Source organism: Martes martes, assembly GCF_963455335.1.
Source record: "Martes martes genome assembly, chromosome: 8".
NCBI classification, from domain to species: Eukaryota; Metazoa; Chordata; class Mammalia; order Carnivora; family Mustelidae; genus Martes; species Martes martes.
In genome coordinates this window covers 117,211,930-117,231,158 of record NC_137895.1, presented here as the reverse complement: position 1 = coordinate 117,231,158, position 19,229 = coordinate 117,211,930, and the positions used below count along the sequence as shown (strand labels likewise).

The following is a 19,229-nucleotide window of genomic DNA, read 5'->3' as shown; positions in this document are numbered from 1 at the left end:
GTGTTGCTTCAGAGTGTGCTCAGGAGAAGTCTGCTGTGCTGTACCTTGTATGTGGACCCTCTCCCCCTCTCCCACCACCACCCGTGGGCTCTTTTAGGATTTCCTCTTTATTCCTCTTCATCTGAAATTTTAGGGCGGTATGCCTTAAAATGGGTCTTTGTAAATCCGCTAGGATGTGTATTCGATGGCGACTTTTAGTCCAGAGATTGGTATTCTTCAGTTCTGGGAGAGTTTTCTGTACTATTTCATTGATGGTGTCTCCTCTGTTTTTTCATGTTCTCCTTATGGAACCGATATTAATTAGATGCTGGGCATAGCCTCCTTCTATGATACCTTGTACTCCTATTTTCCATCTCTGTCTTTTTATTCTACTTCCTGGAAGATTTCATCAATATGATGTTTAATCTCTACTGGCTTTTTAACCTTTGCGATCATGTTTTTGATTTCTGAGACTTGGTATTGTCTGATCTTTCTTTACATGTATACACTGTATTGTCTATTATCCTGTTATTGCCTTTAAATATAACATTCTCTTATTGTTTCAATATTAATTACACACATTCTGCATCCTGTTTCTTTTCGGTTCTTTTTTTCCCCCTGTGTATTTCCTATTTAGTTTGGTCTCTGTCTTTCATGTAGGAGGCTTGCCTCAGTCGTCTGTTGATCTTGGTCCATTCATCCATGTGGAAGAGTGAGGCTTCGGGGGGGGTGGGGGGTCTCCTGGTGCACATCCTCATGGAGCAATCCATGGGCGAGCTGGTTCTTTCAGTAGGAACCCCGAATGGCGGTGTTTGGGTGTCCTTTCCCATGACTCTTCATTCCCTCCAGAGGAGAATCTTCCCACTTCCTGTCTGGGTGTTCATCCTCCACTTCCTGTCTGGTCTTCCACTTCCTGTCTGGGTGCGTCCTCCACTTCCAGGGTAGGGGAAGGAACCCCTCCACCTGGGGTATCGACTCCCTTTCTAATCCTGGTGCTTTTGATGGGGGCCTCATTCCAACTTCCTATTCATCTTCTTCAGAGAACGAAGCTCTGATCTTTCAACAGCGGAAAAGTGAGGAAAGATGCTTCATTGTGTTTTGTTCTATTTGTCATTTTCCCGAGACTAGGAGCACCACCTTCCTGCCTTCCACTCTTTCTTCTCCAGGAGGCAGAACCCATGACCCAATGGGTTTCTCCCTCATATCCCCTTGCTTTGTACTTTACAGTCCCCTGTTTTGCACAAAAAGAGCAGGGAAATACAGTCATAATCAACCCAAGTTGCCGAGGATTAGAGTGTGGTCATGAGAGAACAGGGTTCTAATGGTGAACTTTAAGTGGAGCAGGAGGGGCTATAGAGTGGGGGTCCCTGATGCCCCACACAGTTGCATGCTCAACAGCATTTCTGATGTGTAGTGTTTTCTTTTAAAGATTTTATTTATTTATTTGACAGAGACAGAGAGAGAGAGAGAGAACATGAGCCGGGGGAGGGGCAGAGGGAGAGGGAAAAACAGACTCCTCACTGAGCAGGGAGCCCGATGTGGGCTCGATCCAGGAACCCCCGTGATCACGACCTGAACCAAAGGCAGATACTTAACCCACTGAGCCACCCAGGCGCCCCTCTGATATGTTTTAATTCACCGAGCTTACAGGTGGATAAGGGAAAAAAAATTTACGACCAGGGGATGGATAGAACTCATTTAGAAATGTGTGTCTTATTGGGTGGGAGACTCCCATGGGAAGTCTACTATTGATATTGTGTGTTCCTGGAAAATCACAAGAAATCAGAGCTCTCCTGCCAAGGCTTTTCTCTTTGGTTGTGGCTTCTGCCAAACTAAAGAAGCCACAGGCCAGCCCGGCAGGAGGTAGTGGCTTGTCCCACCCAGTGGGCATGATAGGGTGGGTGTGGATTCTAATCTCGGCTCTTGCCCCACTTTTGGGCTACGCAACTGAATCCTGCTCTCTCTCCACTGATAAAGGGAAATTGCTGTCAAAAATTAGTCATCACAATGATTTTCAAAAGTCTTACACACCACAACTGCTAGATCATAAAATTAGTGTCTTTTTAATTTTTAAAAAGGGAGGAATCTCAGGTTGCCTGGGTGGCTCAGTCGTTAAGTGGCTGCCTTCAGCTCGGGTCATGGTCCCAGGGTCCTGGGATTGAAGCCCACATAGGGCTCCCTACTTGGCGGGAAGCCTGCTTCTCCCTCTCCCACTCCCCCTGCTTAGTGTTCCCTCTCTCACTGTGTCTCTCTCTCTGTCAAATAAATAAATAAAGTCTTTAAAAAAAAAAAAGAAGAAGAAGAAGAAGAAGGAATCCCATAGGTAATATGGCTTTGACCATCCACACTTAAATATATTTGTCATACTTAAATGCTTAATCTCAACCTTTATCCTGCCCAACAATGATAATGAAAGAAACAAAACACATGATCACCATCTAAGGGTTGACTGTAGTTTCCTTGTTTGGGTTAGAGGAAAAGTTGGCATGAGGGTTCTTCAGAGTGAATTTTTAGGATCACCTTCCATGATCTATCACTGAACTAGGCATATAGACAGTGCTTAGGAAATTGTTCTTAATTAAGGCTTTCCAAACCCAGGGAGCAAGGATTGCATATTTCCTATGAAATTACCAAATCTGGTGTCTGCATGTACCCACTGAGAGCAGATCATGTCAGAAAAGAAGAAGCTAAAGATTCCTGCTTGGTGTGGGCTGGGGGTCTTGTTCCAACAAGCCACTTTTCTGAGATGTCCATGATGGTCTGAGAGCTTCCCATGTTACTGACATTTAAATAAGCATCCTTGGGCCACATTTGCTACGTAGGGCTAAACACCATCACTCTTGTTGGAACTGAAATAAGCGGTCTTTTATCCAAGATCTTCAAAGAGCTTTGCTAATGAGCAGATAGTATCATCTTGTCTGGAGATGAGAGAAACAAAGCCCACAATCAGGCCCCACAGTGCAAAGGAACAAACATAAATGTTCGTCTCAGACCGTCAGAATCCTCTTCCTTATCCCTTAGCGCATTTGTTGCAGGGTTAGTGTGTGTTAGTGTGTGTGCTCATGTAACAGGGCGTGAGAGGAAATAAAGGACAGAGAGGGACTTTAGTTTTCAATTCTAGAAACAAATTCACTTGGGCTCATCATCTTGGTGGTGCCTGGGACCTCTAAAAGGGAGACTCCCCGAGGTCCTGACATGGGCGGTAAACAAGAGGCAGCAGGAGGAATCGCTGAGCCACAAAGTGAGATTATGGTGACCCAGCCTGGGTGACTTGTCCCCCCCAGTGGCTCATCAGCTAAACATGAAGTAACTTGACGGATGAAAAACTGGCAGAGGGCTGAGGAAGACGGTTGTGCAAGACCACGTCGGTCCTGTCCGGCACCGCAGTCCCCGTTTGCTCGGAGCGTGTTCACGTAGCCATTGTGAGTTGTGCACTGAGCTGGGCCACCTACACAGGCACAGGGAGGCCAGGCACGGCATCAGGACCACTTGGATCATACAGTGACACAGGTAGACACACACGTATACATAATGCTGCCCTCCTCTTTAAAATAATACATCTTACCACGATTCCTGTAAATGCTCACCAGTGCTGAGAACAGAGGCAACACTGGGGAAGTCAGTTTATAAACCCTCATGAGCCTAAGTAAATACTGCAGTCAGGATGTTTGTAGTGTGTCTTAGAGTTTCCAAGTCACCTATCCGTGTCCTCACCAAACTCAGTAAAATAATTGGAAAAGAAATGGTTATCCCCCTTCTCCTGATGAGGGAAATGAAACTCAAAGAGATCCAGTGATTTATTCAATGTCCCAGAGCTGTTGGGAGATGGGAGCTAGTACCTGGAACTTTCCAGTGAGGGTAGAAATGATTTTAAGGAGAATGGCAAGAAATGGAAATCTTTAGGCATTTTGTGGTGAGAAGAGGGGTGGCGGCAGTTGGCAAGAGGTGACTGAGAAGACCCTTGGGCCATCCCTGCCAGCTGTTCTGGATGGACTTGGTATAGATCATCCTCACTGAAATCTCGTCAACCTAGCATGTGGTGATTAATCACGTTTTCTGTTACAATTATCTTATTCATCTTATGTGGTAAGTTGGAATTTCTGTCACTCCCGACCACAGAGGAATGCTTTCCATTAAGTTTCGGGGCTGTATGAAGACCACCACCAATTCCCTCAGAGTGAGGGGATCGTGAAGAGGTCCTCCAGTTCTCGAGAATTTTGGAGAATGTCCATAACACCTGCTGCTCATGGTTCTCCTGGGGCCATTTATTTGGAACTCTTGGAGACCCACAAATGGAAATCTTTGTGAGAATATTGTTCACAGTTATGCTGCTGATAAATGACCTCAGGCCTCTTCCCTCGGCTAGTGAATCACCTGGGATCAAGCAGTGCTGAGTGGGATGAAGTGGGGCCATCCTCCCCCAACCCCCTCCGAGTGCCTAAGCGCACACCTGCAGATAGTCACGTTTTGTCTTTCCGTGGCATTTTTCAAAAGATGAGAGAAAGCCCAACACGTTATTCTGTAGTAAGTAAAACAGATGCCCAGAGTACAGCCCTAGATGGCCTTAATAACTGAAGGGCATCACATTTCCTTCTACCAGCACCTTCCTCGTACCCGTGCTTCTTAGGTAAAGTTCTTACATGCCCATCAGATCACCCTGATTCCTAGGTGATTTTGGAAATCAGCAAATACCCCCAAGATGTGCCTGTCCAGCGGCTCTGAGAGCCTCAGAGGCACAGAGGATGGTCATACCCCAGCCTCAGAGTCATGCCGGCTGGGAGGCACCTACAGCTCTTCCCTGATGGGCCCTCTCCCACTCCCCCTGTTCCGTGTGGTCCTCAGCTAGCCAAAACCCAGCGTGGTCTTTGCATGCCCTCTGTGGGGTCTCATTCAGCTTATTTTCTCTGCTGGAGCAGGGACACGTGAAAGATACCACCTCCGGATTGCCAGAAAAGTCACATAAGAATAAGGGAGAGGCGGGGCGCCTGGGTGGCTCAGTGGGTTAAGCCTCTGCCTTCAGCTCAGGTCATGATCTCAGGGTCCTGGGATCAGGCCCCATGTTGGGGTCTCTGCTCGGTGGGGAGCCTGCTTCCCCTTCTCTCTCTGCCTGCCTCTCTGCCTACTTGTGATTTCTGTCAAATAAAAAAAAAAAAAAAAAGAATAAGGGAGAGTCATCTTTTGGATGTTCGCTGGCACGTGGTGTCTGACAGAAGGTCCCCTGGAAACATCTGTCTACCCCCTGACTCAGGGAACTCAGCTTGTAGGTTTGGAGGCACCAGAGGAAATGTGTAGTGTGGGCAGAAAGTCTCGAACGCTGATGCATCGCAGTGGATTTTAAAGATGAAAATCCCCCGTGAGGGTCACGTGTAAAAAGCAGGGAGAGGGGCGCATTATGAACAGGAGACGTCGGAAAATGGAGTAGAAGCTGCACGGTAGGAACGTATGTCCTTCAGATGTCTGTGCTGACTCCCCTGAGGGCAGATGACAAGATGATTCCTGAACTCAGTATTAAGTAGAGATGGTGAGAAGGACTAATGTCCCGCTCTTCATCGGATTGTGTAGGCGCAGGATGGGTCTGAGCCTCGTCAGTCTTTAATCCTTTTCCCTCTTCCTGGCCACGTTTTGACTTGCCCTGTTTTTTAATATCTTCCCTGGGAGATGGTCAAGGTCAGAGAAGGTGAAAACTCACCCCAGTTGAAGGGCGAGGGTGCCCGGTTACTCTGAGGACGAGTGCTGTGAGGAAGAACTTGGGTAAATCGGGGCAGGCATTGAACTGTGTATTTTGGGGAGCTTGACTGAATAATGGCACATTCCAGTTCACACTCACCACCAGGTTCGTCGTCTCTGACCGACTCTCCTGGAACTGTGTAATAGGCTACATAAAATAAAGTAGAATTTTAAAAATGTTCCTGCCCTTGCTACTCTGCTTCTACCCCTCCCCGGCCCCACAATGGAGGTACATTTTCATTTGGCAGATGAGTCAAATAATGAACTAAAAGCTACCGTTCACACTAACAGCGGTTGTTCCCGGGGGCTGGTTTTGAGTTGCATGCATAAGCCTCTCCTCGAAGGTTAAAGATTAGCCCACCATTGACCATTAGCTGCAACACGGACGTAAATATTTGACAGGAGAGCACACATCCGCGGACAGGGCCGTGCATGTGAGCACTCAGCATGTCCTTGGTGGGAATGGAAGGGAACGTCGTTACAAGTAGAAACGGGCCATTGTGGAAACCCTGGACAGTGTTTCTGTTAAATCATTTGTACACTGTTAAATGATTTACATTCTGATGGGATCTGGTAATCCCGGAAGGGTAATTCCACGCATTCCTCTGTATCCCGACCCTGACAGTCTGTATCAATTACAGTGGCCATAAAGCTCTCTCGGCTGGTTAGGCATAAAGAATTATTGTGCCCGATTCTTCCATATGCTCTCCTTGGTTCTCTTAGCCCACACTTCTGAGGTGGTTCAGTAGCAAATATCATTATCCATCTCTGCAATTACTGAGACTGAAAGGGCCCAAATGATATCCATCCCTCAAAAGATAGAGGCTTGCTTGAGTGTGTTGTTTTGAATTCCAGGGTCCAACTGTGGACCACAAAAAAAAAAAAAAAAAAAGAAAATCCATGAATTGGAGTTCAGTTTATAATTCAAGAGAAAAGTAATTCTACTTTTAGCTCACTTCGATGACACATATGGTTCTGAGAACATGTTGGCTGAGACCAAGTCCTTATTTTTCCTGCATGAAATTTAATTGATATATAACATTATAGTAGTTTCAGGTATATAACATAATGATCCAATATTTGTGTACATTATGAGATGACCCCCACAATAGGTCTGGTTAGTATCCATCATCCCACATATACATTTTTTTTTTCTTATGATGAGAACTTCAAAGATCTGCCTGTCTTAGCAACCGTCAGATACACGGTATAGTAACAACTGTAGTCACTGTGCTCTATATTACATCCTCAGGACTTACTTATTTGTAAACTTGGAAGTTTTTAACCTTTTGGCCCCCTTTACCCACTTCCCCCAGCCCCACCTCTGGCAACCACCAACCTGTATCTATGTATCTATGTTCTCTGTATCTATGAATCTAAATTTTCTTTCTTTGGGTTCCATGTACGTGGAACAGATAAGTGATACTGTGTAATACATGTCTTTCTCTGTTTGACTTATCTCACTTAGCATAATGCCTTCAAGATCCATCTGTGTTGTTCCAATGGCAAGATTCCATCCTTTTTTATGACTAATATTCCATTTTGTGTGTGTGTGTGTGTGTGTGTGTGTGTGTGAGAGTGACATTTTCTTTATCCATTCATCAGTTGATGGGAGCTAGGTTGTTTCCATGTTTGCAGTTGGCTGTCGTAAATAATGCCACAGTGAACATGGGGGTGAAGATATTTTTTCCCATGGGTGTTTTCATTTCCTTTGGACAAATACCCAGAAGTGGACTTGCTGGGTTGTAGGTTAGTTCTATTTTTAATTTTTTGAGGAACCTCCAATCTGTTTTCCATAGAGGCTGCCCCACTTTACACTCCCACCAGCAGTGCACAAGGGTTCCCTTTTCTCCACATGCTCGCCAACACTTGCAATTTCTTGTCTTTTTAATAAGAGCCATTTCCAACAAGGGTCAGATGATAGCCCCAGAATCCTTATTGACTTGGAGGAACTTGTGCACTCAGAGAGGTCACCTGCTACACAAGAGGTTGGGGGATTGTTTCTGGCCTCCTCCTAAGGCCTTGTGGCTTTGGGAGAGTCCCTTGACATTTTTGGATTTCTGATCTCAATAACAGCAGAGGGCTGGGCTAGCCAGTGTCCAAGCCTGGCTTAGCTCTAACATGCTGTAATCCCGTCATCTGCTATAGCATCTAGTGATATGAGGGAGAGAAAAAGAAAAAATGGACATTTCTGTTGAAGAACAAGACAGAAGTACAGCATTAGTTCATTTGTTTATTATTTTTCTGTCCTGATGGACTCCAGAGTTCCCACTATTTGCTTTTTTTTTTTTTTTAAGATTTTATTTGTTTATTTGACACAGAGAGAGAGCATAAGCAGGGGGAGTGGCAGAGGGAGAGGAAGAGGTAGAAGCAAGCTCCCCAATGAGCAAGGAGCCCAATGCGGGGTTTGATTCCAGGACCCTGAGAACATGACCCGAGCCAAAGGCAGATGCTTAACCAACTGAGCCAGCCAGGCGCCCCAGAGTTGCTTCTGTTTTTATGATCTGAACTGTATATGATAATTACAATGTCATGCACTTAAAATCTGTGAAGAGGGTAAATCTCGTGTTATGTGTTTTGTACCATATGGTAAACACACACACACACACACACACACACACACACACACACACACACAAAAGGACACAAAAACACTTTTGGAGGTTACGGATATGTGTATTACCTTGAATACGGTGATGGTGTCACAGGTGTTTGCACACATCCAAACTCCTTAAATTGTGTATATTAAACATGCAGAGGTTTTATGTATCGATTACACCTCAAAAAGCTGTTTAGCAAACAGATAGGAATTATATACATATTGAAATATATACGTATTAGATATTTTTTCAAAAACCACAGAGAGGTTTATGTCCTTTTAAGACCATATCCACAGATGATGATGAAATATTTAGGGAAGGAAGGAATAGGAAAGAAGCATTTTTAAACTTTGAGTCTGTGGGACGCCTGGGTGGCTCAGTCAGCTAAGTGTCTGCATTCGGCTAGGTCATGATCCCAGGGTCCTAGGATCGAGTTCTGCATCGGGCTTCCTGCTCAGCGGGGAGCCTGCTTCTCCGTCTGCCTGCTGCTCCCCCTACTTGTGCGTTCTCGCTCTCTCTTCTTCTCTTTGACAAATAAATAAATAAAGTCTTTTAAAAAATAAATGAATGAATGAATAAACTTAGACTCTGGCAGTGCTGGTCTGCAGAACTTCCTGCAAGGACAGAAGTGCCCTGTATCTACTCAAAATCCCTGTGGTAGCCAATTGTTAGATCGAACTGTTGAGTGCTTGAAAGCAATGAACCATTGCAATGAGAAACTGTATTTTTAATTTCATTTCATTTTAATTTAAAGAGTTACAGTCCCGTTAATAACTTTTTTTCCAGTAAAACCTTACTCCTGGTTCTAAGTAGAGTTCACGAAGAAATCATAATTGGATATCAAGTAACTGTACTCCATGGCTGAATCAGGTTAACAAGTTTGTAGGATGCTGAGGACTGGCTCACCACCTAATTTCTCAAGATTTAAAGACGAGGCCTTTGAGGTGACTGGGGAGGCCCAGGACCACTGGGAAAGCCATGAACAGGGTCAGGGGGCCTTTGGGGGCCCAGTCATTGAGACCACAGATATTCTGAGTGTTTGAGGTTCGGGAACACAGCTCAGAAAAGGAAGAGTGGGCCTTTTTTTAGGAGATGTCATGAAGAAATCGGTAGAAGTACCAGATTTGACCTTCTTTGTTGTTTTTTCCTTTCAGGAGCTGATCGACGTTGACAGTGAAGTGGTGTTTGAATTAGCCTCCTATATTTTACAGGTAGGTCGTTCTGCCCTCATGTGTGCATCCCAGAGCCAGACACAGAAGAGACAAGAATAAGATGTAACATGTACAGCCAGCTGCCATATGCTCTCCCTATTCATCATCTTAATTATTTACAACAGTAATGGGATGGCGCTACACCATAGCAGTAAATAAGGAGCTTCTGGGATTCCCAAGTTTTATGACAGGGTCTCTCTGCAAAGGAAAATTATCTCTACATCATTTGAGTCTGGGGGAAACTGAGATCATTCAGAGACTCCATTTTCTTCAAGTGTGGTGCCCTCCTCACTCTGGAGAGAGCCAAGTAAATAGCAGAATGAATTGGCAAGAGAATCATTTCACACCACGTGGAAAGGCAAGGAGACCATTAGCTTATGTGTAAGAGTTATTAATGAAAATTAGCAGCAGTGGTAATATTAGTCACACCGGCAAGATGAATTGAAAGAAGGTCATTAATTTATTTCTCCCGTAAAGCTTTATTGAACAACTACTATATCCAAGGCATGGTGCTAGATTCATTAAAGGTTCCATGGTTCCTCTGCAGTAATATTGGGAAGGAGCCCACAGTACAAGACAAAACAAGTAACGTTGAGACAGAGACAGCTCTACCCAGACGCACATTCCGATTCTGAACCTTTAAACTAGAAAACAGTAAACCAGGGTCCTAAGAGGCAGAAACTTGCATTTTGTCATTATGAATCACTCTCTTTGTATATTACTTTCTAAGGTGTAATTTAGTGTCTCAGATTCAGGTGGCAAATGTCTGGTCCTTTCCTCATCGTCTTCCTGTAGCAGATAGGACAATAGCCATCATAAGCTGGGTGTCCTTGGTAGAGTTGTCATGACCATACAATGTATTTGAAAGTCTGGCACACTGGACTGGAATGTTTCACTGACGTTGACTTTTTTTTCTTCTACAGGAAGCAAAGGGAGATTTTTCTAGGTGAGTTTACAAAAGGTTTAGGGGTTTGGGTGGTGGTTTTGTTTTTGTTATTTTTGGGGTCATGTGCTCTGTTACATCTCTATTAAAAGAAATTATTCTTTGGATCCTCTGTAGGAAGGCAGTGCTTTCATAGTATATATTAATGATGAGATCCAACCACCTCGGGCAGAGGAAACAGTCATAGCAAGGAGGCTCTTCTGTACTAAATGAGAAGTCTAGCAGTGACTAAAAGCTAGGAGTCGCACCCAGTGTCACCCATGGCCGTTATCTAGAGGGTTGTCAGGTTGCCCTAGTGTGTCCATGGAGTTAGGAATCACCCCTCTGGTGTGAATAGGGCTTCAGATAACCCTGCCATGTGGATATCTTTTTTCTCTCTCTCATTTTTAGTCCCCTGACCATCCAAAGGACAAATGCTATCCCATGGGGAGAGTTCCTTCATAAAAGTATTCCAGTCCCCCACTTCTACTTTTCTTCCTTCTCTAGATAGTACATTGGAGAGAATGTCAACGCTTAACCACTGGGGACACTGTGAGCTGCTTATTAGCCCCGTAGAACTGCCAGCTTCAGTCTTACCATTCATTCCCTGCGGCCTCGCCTGCTGACCCGCGTGGTTGCTTTGCCTCTCAGTTTCTCATGATCATTACTGGAGCCTGTATAGGGTTGGGAGTTTTGGCCGCTCATCAACAGGAATGTTTGCTCAAAGACAGACGTGACTCCTGGCATTCTGGTTTTTGAACTCCCTGAGAGATGTCTAGGATAGCCTGTGTTTTAGATTCAGGGTCTAAATATCCAAGAAAACAGAGTGACAGGGCCTAGCATTTTGTCTCATCAATAGGAAATTAGCTAAACTGGTATTAAAAAGAAAAACAAATCCTGCCTCTACTCCTTGAAGGAACTCAGTATGTTTTCTCTTGCTTTGGTGGATTTGATCTGTAAGGTAAGGTTTTGCAAGCCCTATGGTTCTGTTGTCATTACTCAGCTCTCCCTTTGTAAGTGCAAAAGCAGCCATAGACAGTGTAAATAAATCAGTGTAGCCCCTGTTCCAATAAAACTTTATTTATAGACTTGGAAATAGGAATTTTGTATACATTTCCTGGTATCATGAAATCCTATTGTTTTGATTTTTCTTTTCCCCCTCACCATTTAAAGAATGTAAAAGCCATTCTTAGCTCGTGGGCCATATAAAAACAGGGAGAGGGCTGAATCTAGCTGGTGAGTTGCAGTGTGCTTACCCCTGATTCTAAAATTAGTCCCTTCAGCTCCCTTTGAATATTTGTATAAGGGAACCTCCAGGCCCCTTTTATTTAGACTTCCCAAGTTCTTGCTATAAAGCAGAGATAGTCACTTGTTTTGGGGGTTTTTGTTTTGTTTTGTTCTGTTTTACTAAGGCTGTTTTACATCCTGAGCTGGAGACCTTAAACATTGTAGGTGGCCAATGCCCAGTCACCGAAGTTGTTGAATGAAATATTTTCTAGATCCTGAAAATATCCTGTTTTTTATGGTTGTTACTTGTTTTATGCCCTTCATTTGACATTGGAATTTGGGGGTTTTGATAAGTGCAGGGTCATAGACTCACAAGGTTTCTGGTCTCATGAAAAAGAGTTTAACAACCACAATTCCCGTGGATTCCCTGAAGGTAATTTTCTCCCGTTGGCTTTCACCAGCCCTGAACTCTGCTGTAAATATTATTTATTTTTGAGAGTCCCCTGACAGAATGGAATGTGAACTGGGACCAGCGGAGTCTGGCCCCACAGATCATGGGAACGTGTGGCCACAGGGATTGCCAAGGAGGAGGAAGTGCAGACCCGGCCTCCTAGTAATTCATGGTCCCCTAAAGAGCTTGTGGAATGCCAGCTTGTGGGCCTCAGAGAAACAAAGCATCCTGGTTTAGCTTCATTTGTCAAAGGGTGGCCTCTCCGTTTGTTTGTCCCCAGCTGTCTGGTGAGAGAAATAGCTGTCAGGGGAGGGAGAGGTCAGACACCTTGGCCCAAAGGTCAGTTTATCTGCCAGCCTAGCACTCCCATCATGGAAGGTGGACAGGATTTATTATGTGGGGTGCCCTGATGAACACCCAGTGTCTGCAGCAGACCCAGCGTTTGCAGGCTCCAGTGGCCTGGAGTTTGGGAAGAAGAGAAGTAATTCTAAATTCCCTGTCTGTGCCCCTTCTCACCTAAACCCAGGGAAAGCCCCAGAGCATTGACGCTGAGCATATTTGGTTTGGTGGCTGAACATTAGGCATGTTAGGTGTCCCATTCTCGTAATTTAGTATTTTAGAGTTATTGTTTATTCTATTAATAATTAATACAGGACTGTGCCACCTTAGTTGTATGTAACTGGATGGCCTCAACTTGTAGACATAGCCTGTAAATATAATACGTTTTCCTGAATAGCATCAATGAAATGAGATGTCAGCTTAGAATACAGAGAACATGGCAGAAGGCTTTTATTTTGTTTTTAAAGATTTATTTATTTATTTTAGAGAGAGAAAGAGAGAGAGTGTGAGCAGGGGGAGGGGCAGCGGGTTCTGAAGGAGAGGGAATCCCAAGCAGACTCCCCACTGAGTGTGGAGCCCCACGTGGGGCTGGATCCCTGGACCCTGAGATCATGACCTGGGCCAAAATCAAGAGTCAGATGCTTAACTGACTGAGCTACTTGGGTGCGCCTGCAGAAGGCTTTTATTTTTATTTTTTTAAAGATTTTATTTATTTATTTGACACAGAGAAATCACAAGTAGGCAGAGAGGCAGGCAGAGAGAGAGGAAGGAGGAAGCAGGCTCCCCGCTGAGCAGAAAGCCCGATGCGGGGCTCGATCCCAGGACCCTGAGATCATGACCTGAGCTAAAGGCAGAGGCTTTAACCCACTGAGCCACCCAGGTGCCCCAGCAGAAGGCTTTTAAATAAGGCATGGTCCAGGGCTTAAGTTGGGGGTGTTCTAGAATCTAGAGACTTACAGAACCTTCTTTAACTAATGGTCACACATGAAAGACAAAGTAACACTTTCATAACTAGAGGGTCCTGAATTTAACTTTCAAAAAGGCAATTTTGCCCCCGGGGCTGCTATTACTCTATATATTTACATGTCCGTGAATATATATGAATTACATTTAAGCGAAATGAGTATTAAACATCTACAAATTATGGGAGCAGTTTCCTTGAAGTGGAAAAGGGTTATTTTTACAAAAGGGAGAAGTCAAAAGTGCTGATATACTTTAATAGAAGGAGAACTGTCTACAGACAGCTCGGAATCAAAATCGTCACAGTCTGTTCTGTTTCTTCTTTTGGACTCATTTGCCCCTCAGACCCCTTGAAGGCTTAGTCTTACCTAACTCCCTTTTCTTTCCAATGAGTATCAATGTTACCATCCTGTCTTCTTGGACTTGGCCATGAAATGTCGCGTTGAGCTTTGCTGAAAGAAAATGACCGGGGTCTAGATAGGTATGAAGCATTGTCCCTGGTAGGAAGAAATCTATGTCATACATGTTCATATTCTAACATATTGTGGACAGATTTGTTAGCGAGCATTAAAGGTTTAGGAAATGGCCTTATCTAAAAAATAACATTTTCTCACTTGTATTATTTTCCTTAGCACAGCATGATAATCGTACTTTCCTTCCTGGTGTCTATCTGTGTACAAAAATGAGTGCCCATCAACAATCCGGAAATCTAGAGTTGGCATTTCTGTTTAAAAACCATTGAATAGCCTGAGAATTGCTAACCATGGCAGCTCTGTAGGCAGATGTTAGGTTGAGAAGGATCAACACCATTTAAAAACAAAAAGGGTTATTTTTTTTTTTTAAGATTCTATTTATTTATTTGTCAGAGAGAGAAACAGAGAGAGAGCATAGGCAGGCAGAGTGGAAGGCAGAGGCAGAAGGAGAAGCAGGTTCTCTGCCAAGCAAAGAGCCCGATGTAGAACTAGATCCCAGGATGCTGGGATCATGACCCAAGCAGAAGGCAATCACTTAACCGACTGAGCCACCTAGGCGCCCCTAAAAACAAAAAGTTCTTATTTGATAATCACTACTGGGCATTTGTCAGCTAACACACACTTTCCGTGATTTGTACTTACTTCATGCATTACAAACGCTTTGGGGGTTTGAGCGCTGAGCACTGACATTTCCTATTTTAAAAAATTAAAGAAAAAACCTTGGGTTATTATAGCAAAATAATATTCTCTTCCTTGAAAAGGTCCTTGAATCAACTGAACAGGACATCCAGATTGTATAGTTACATTCTGATGCAATTTAACAGAAGACTTCTTGCTACATTGTATGCGAGAACTTGATTTTTTGTTTGTTTTCTCTAAGGGACCTTTATTAAAAAGTCTAGTGGCCAGTCTGCCTTGATTCCAAGAATCACCTCACCTTTTACTTGCTATCAGCCCTTTGGATACTTTCAGAAGGGTGCCAGGAGAAAAGAAAAGAAAAATCGTTGTAAACATTTTGTCAAATCAGTGAATTGATTAAAAAATAGTTTATGTTGAACAGCACAACTAAATGCCCAAATCACACTACTTTTCATATAAAGAAACATCCAAACACTAACAGGGACTAGTAAAAAAAAAAATCTGTTATATAGAATTTTTTGTTAACAAGATTTATTGAAACCAGATCAGTAAAGCTCTGTTAGGCCAGGCTGTCCTTTGGGACCTGGAAATATCTTTTTATAAAGGACCGGATGTACTGGTGCTAATCATTAAAACAGGATGCTACCAGCATAAGATTTATCAGATCCAGTAAGCAAACGGCACCTGGAAAAGACGGTCTTAACATTTCACGTAAAGGTCCGTGGGCTATGTTTTGCTTACCTGTTTGGCTGAGCTTGTCATGTGCCTAAGAGGCAGGGGGAGGGAAACCTACATCTGCAGGCGCTCTCTGTTCCAAAATAAACATAAGCAATCACAGGAAAAAAAGTGAGGCTGTGATCGAGTACTTGGGGTCAGTTTCTATGACATCTGTACGAAGTGAAATGCAGGTCCAAGTGAGTATTAGTTCAGTGGAGTTCAGTAGTAGGTAAGAAATTTCACCGTGACCCAAGTAGCAACCTGCAGGCTTCTAATTCCATTTCTTAAAATAATAATAATATGGTATTACTAATAGAAAAAATGTTTTCTGAAATGGAGCAACGCATTACTCGATCAGTACTAAGAAGTGAGCAGTCCTCCGTCACAGGGGAAATTGATTTTTCCTTCCCTTTCAGAAGAGGAGTTGGGAGTATTTACTTGTGCTGGAACATTCCCTTTAACTTTCACAGGCTGCATGTTCTTACATACATCTCTGGAGGAACAGTTAGAAGCAAAAAAAAAGTAAAGACCTTTTAATATTTTATCTTATGTAAATCATGGGACCGTGTGTTCACTTGTCTGGAAAGACAAAATGAAATTTATGTGACCATAAAAAGAAAAAAAAAGTACCCTCTTGGTTTTTTGTTCTTTGTTTGAAATCTTTTCTGCCTTTTCAGGGAGCATTTGTGAGTTAATGTAAATGAAGCTTGGCCCTCTGGTGTCTGAAAATTTCAGGTTTGGGGGCCTTTTTGTCAGACCAGACGAGACCTCTTAGGCAGTCATGTGTTAAAGGCAGAATTTTGGAAGATCAACAGGAAAAGAAGACAAAGAGCTGGTTTTCTTCTGAAGGACTTTTTTAGTAACATAAACATTAGCGTAGATTGCTATCTTTAAAAAGATGACAATGTTATTTTCTTGCCTGGTGTTGAAAGTTGATTAATCTAAGGCAGCAGTCTATAAGTCACAGTTCCGAGTCCACTGATGTCATTGCTTTGCATTTACATAAATGGTTTTACTACTACAACTCAAAGCAAGCTTAGCTCTAAATCATTATTAGAGCATTTGATCATTTGGCATATGTTTTCCTGCAATTTTTTAATTGGCCTCTTGAAAGAAAACAGCTGCCAGTAATCACATAGAGTAAGCGAAATAGATTTGCTGAGACTGTTAGATAATTAGTAAGAAATACTCGGAGAGTGGTGTTTGAAATAGTCAACATTTGGAATATAACTGATATAACCTCATGCTATCTTTAATACCCCAAATTTGCAAATGTCCCTATTGGAAACTTACTAGAAAAGTCATCAGTTAAGTTTGAAACACATCTGTCAGCCCAAAGAAGAGTTTCTGTGGGAATAATTTAAATTTATATAATTCTCATATATTATTTCACAAAAAGAGAGCGGGAGAAAGAGAAAGGGGTATGTGATGTTTTTCCCATGATTTAATGGAGAAGCAGCTGAACTCTTTCAGGCAGGCAAGACCTTTTGAAAGGAAGAGAATCTGTGAAAACTTGAAGCAAAATATTCAAGGAAAAGTTATACATTGTTACAGAAATCTTTGTTTTTGCATAAAAATCCATTTTACTGAGCTTTTCAAGTGTGTAATTCATATTTTCTGAGCGTAGAAAAGTATTCAGATAGGGTATTTTGCAGGGTGATAGCCTTCAAATCCTATGGGAATTGTTTAGATATAAAGTAAGGGGGAGATTTTGTATTATGACAGCTGTCTCTTTTGTGAAGCCTTTATGTAATGTCAGTATCATATTTCATGTTGACCTTGTGAATAACACAGCGGCTCATGGCTTTAACACTGTCAGTTTTTCAAAATTAAGATTCCCACTCTAAAGGGTGATGTAACAAATTGCTTCTTCTGTGCTACTTGAGTAAGATTATGGTCTTAATTATAGACTTAGAAAAAATTTTAAAAACTTGTTTTGAATGTTACAAGTTTACAACTATGTTAGAAACTCACAAAATGTTGTGTATCACCCTAGGAAACCAAACTCACCAATAAAGAAAAAAAATCTTTACTGAGATAAATTAACACTTAGCATCAGAAATAAAACCACATAATTCATAAATGTTTGTAATTTTGCCCCTCTGTACAGTGTGGCCTGTTTATCCATGATCCATGCCCAGAATCTAGAATCCCATGCTGGAGAAATCCCAGGTGGGTGCCCAGGTGCTTCCCTTTGTCTGCAGATGGTCACACAATTGCCAAGCGAAGCTTTACAGACAACATCCCAGCTACCAGCTTTACGAGCCCTCCCTGCACACCACCCCCACAAAAAGTAGGTGATAGGGAGGAAATCGGCCAGTGTCTGGCAACGTGAACTTGAACTTGTTTCACAAAATAAAGAAGAGGGAGAAATGAAAAAGAAAGAAAGAAATAGTTTCCTGCATTTTTTAAAGATTTTAGAGAGAGAGAGAGCATGAGCAGGGGGAGAGGCAGATGGAGAAGGAGAGGCAGACTCTCCACTGAATGGGGACACTGTGATCATGACCTTAGCCAAAGGCAGATGCTTAGCAGACTGGGCCACCCAGGTGCCCCTGCTGTATGGCTTTTAAAGATCAGCAAAGAAGAAAAAATACATAGCTTCCTTTATTAATCCAGCTCAGAGTTTTCTAGGTTCATTGTACCATGGAATAAAGTTGTCGAGACCCACAGTGCATGTCTGAAACTTTAGTCCCTATGTTTCCAAATTCAGAAATGTGTAGGTTTTAGACAGGTGATCTGGGGAATTCCTGCACACCGTGTCGGGGTCTGGGATGGCACCTGGAGCCCCATCTCTTACTGTGCCTGCACCAGAACATGGGTGGATAATCGCACCAAGTAGAACAGAGAAAGGTCAGACTTTGCCTCATGTGAAAAGTTTACGTTTGCCACCAAATGGGTTAAGAAATGTTTCTTAGAGCTTTTTGGTTTGGGAATTGTGGATCACGAGGAATTGTAATACTCTTTTACTTATGAAATCCATCTTGCTGGGGAACTTGACTTTCATGATGGGCTCATAAAACATGGAGGCATTAGTGTGACGCTAGCATTGTGTTGCCTTTTCTGAATTTCAGGGAAGTGCTCCCTGCTATCCTGGTTTGACGTTCCGGGTTTAGTGCCTTTTAGTGTTTGAGAATTGTGTGCATCAGAACCCCTGCAGGATTCTGCCGCGCTAAGCGTGTTCTCTTTGCCCCAGATTTGTCCCGCAAATTATGCATGTCTCGTTTAACCCAAGGAGAATCTCCTGAAAAAGCATTTCCTCATTTTTTGAAAGAAAATAAAACTGTGTAGATTTTGCTAATTTGCTCTGCAACTTGATTTTTGCTTCCTTGGCTTTATGGTGTCTTAGTTAAATTTGTTGTTGCTGTTATTCGCGGCAAATTCCCCGTTTGATGTTTCCTATCTTAGAAAGTTTTCTTGGTAGATCATTCCAACTTCCTATGTTTGATGAGCAGTATAAGTCGTAGAAGAGAGACACATCATCTCAAAAACCCCTAAACCAAAGACCAGCGCAGCATCGGGAGTCCACTTTTTTGCTGGTAACGTTAATAACTACCTAAAAGTTTCTAATAGAAGCTGGTTAACGGGGCCATCTGCGTAGCTCAGTTGGTTAAGCGTCTGCCTTCAGCTCAGGTCATGATTCCAGGGTCCTGGGATCGAGCCCCACATCGGGCTCCCTGCTTGGTAGGGAGTCTGCTTCTCCCTCTCCTTCTGCCTGCTTGTACTTCCCCACCCCATCAATAAATAAACAAAATCTTTAAAAAAAAATCTGGTTAATGTTAAAAATTTAAAAAAAAATCTGTTTTATTCTCAGTTTAGCAAATTACTCTCCACAAGACTGTTTTCCTTTTTCTAAAAATGAAACATGAACTGTGTTTAGGGTATCTTCTAAGTTAGCATTTATCAGGTGCACTGAACTCTGGGGGAAACGTCCAAGTAAGTAGAAGACCCTGAGAGAGGAAGCTGAGAACTTCTAGCATATTCATT

The 19,229-nt window shown here is 42.9% G+C and overlaps 1 protein-coding gene across 2 annotated transcripts in view; it reads left to right on the top strand.

Moving 5' to 3' along the window:
* Nucleotides 1–19,229, top strand: part of FRMD4A (FERM domain containing 4A) — a 465,015-nt gene that overhangs the window by 347,488 nt on the left and 98,298 nt on the right. For both annotated transcript variants that reach the window (XM_080810510.1, XM_080810511.1), the window contains exons 6-7: nt 9,461–9,517; nt 10,441–10,463. In XM_080810510.1, coding sequence (XP_080666636.1) covers nt 9,461–9,517; nt 10,441–10,463 — 80 coding nt within the window. The remainder of the gene's footprint in view (nt 1–9,460; nt 9,518–10,440; nt 10,464–19,229) is intronic.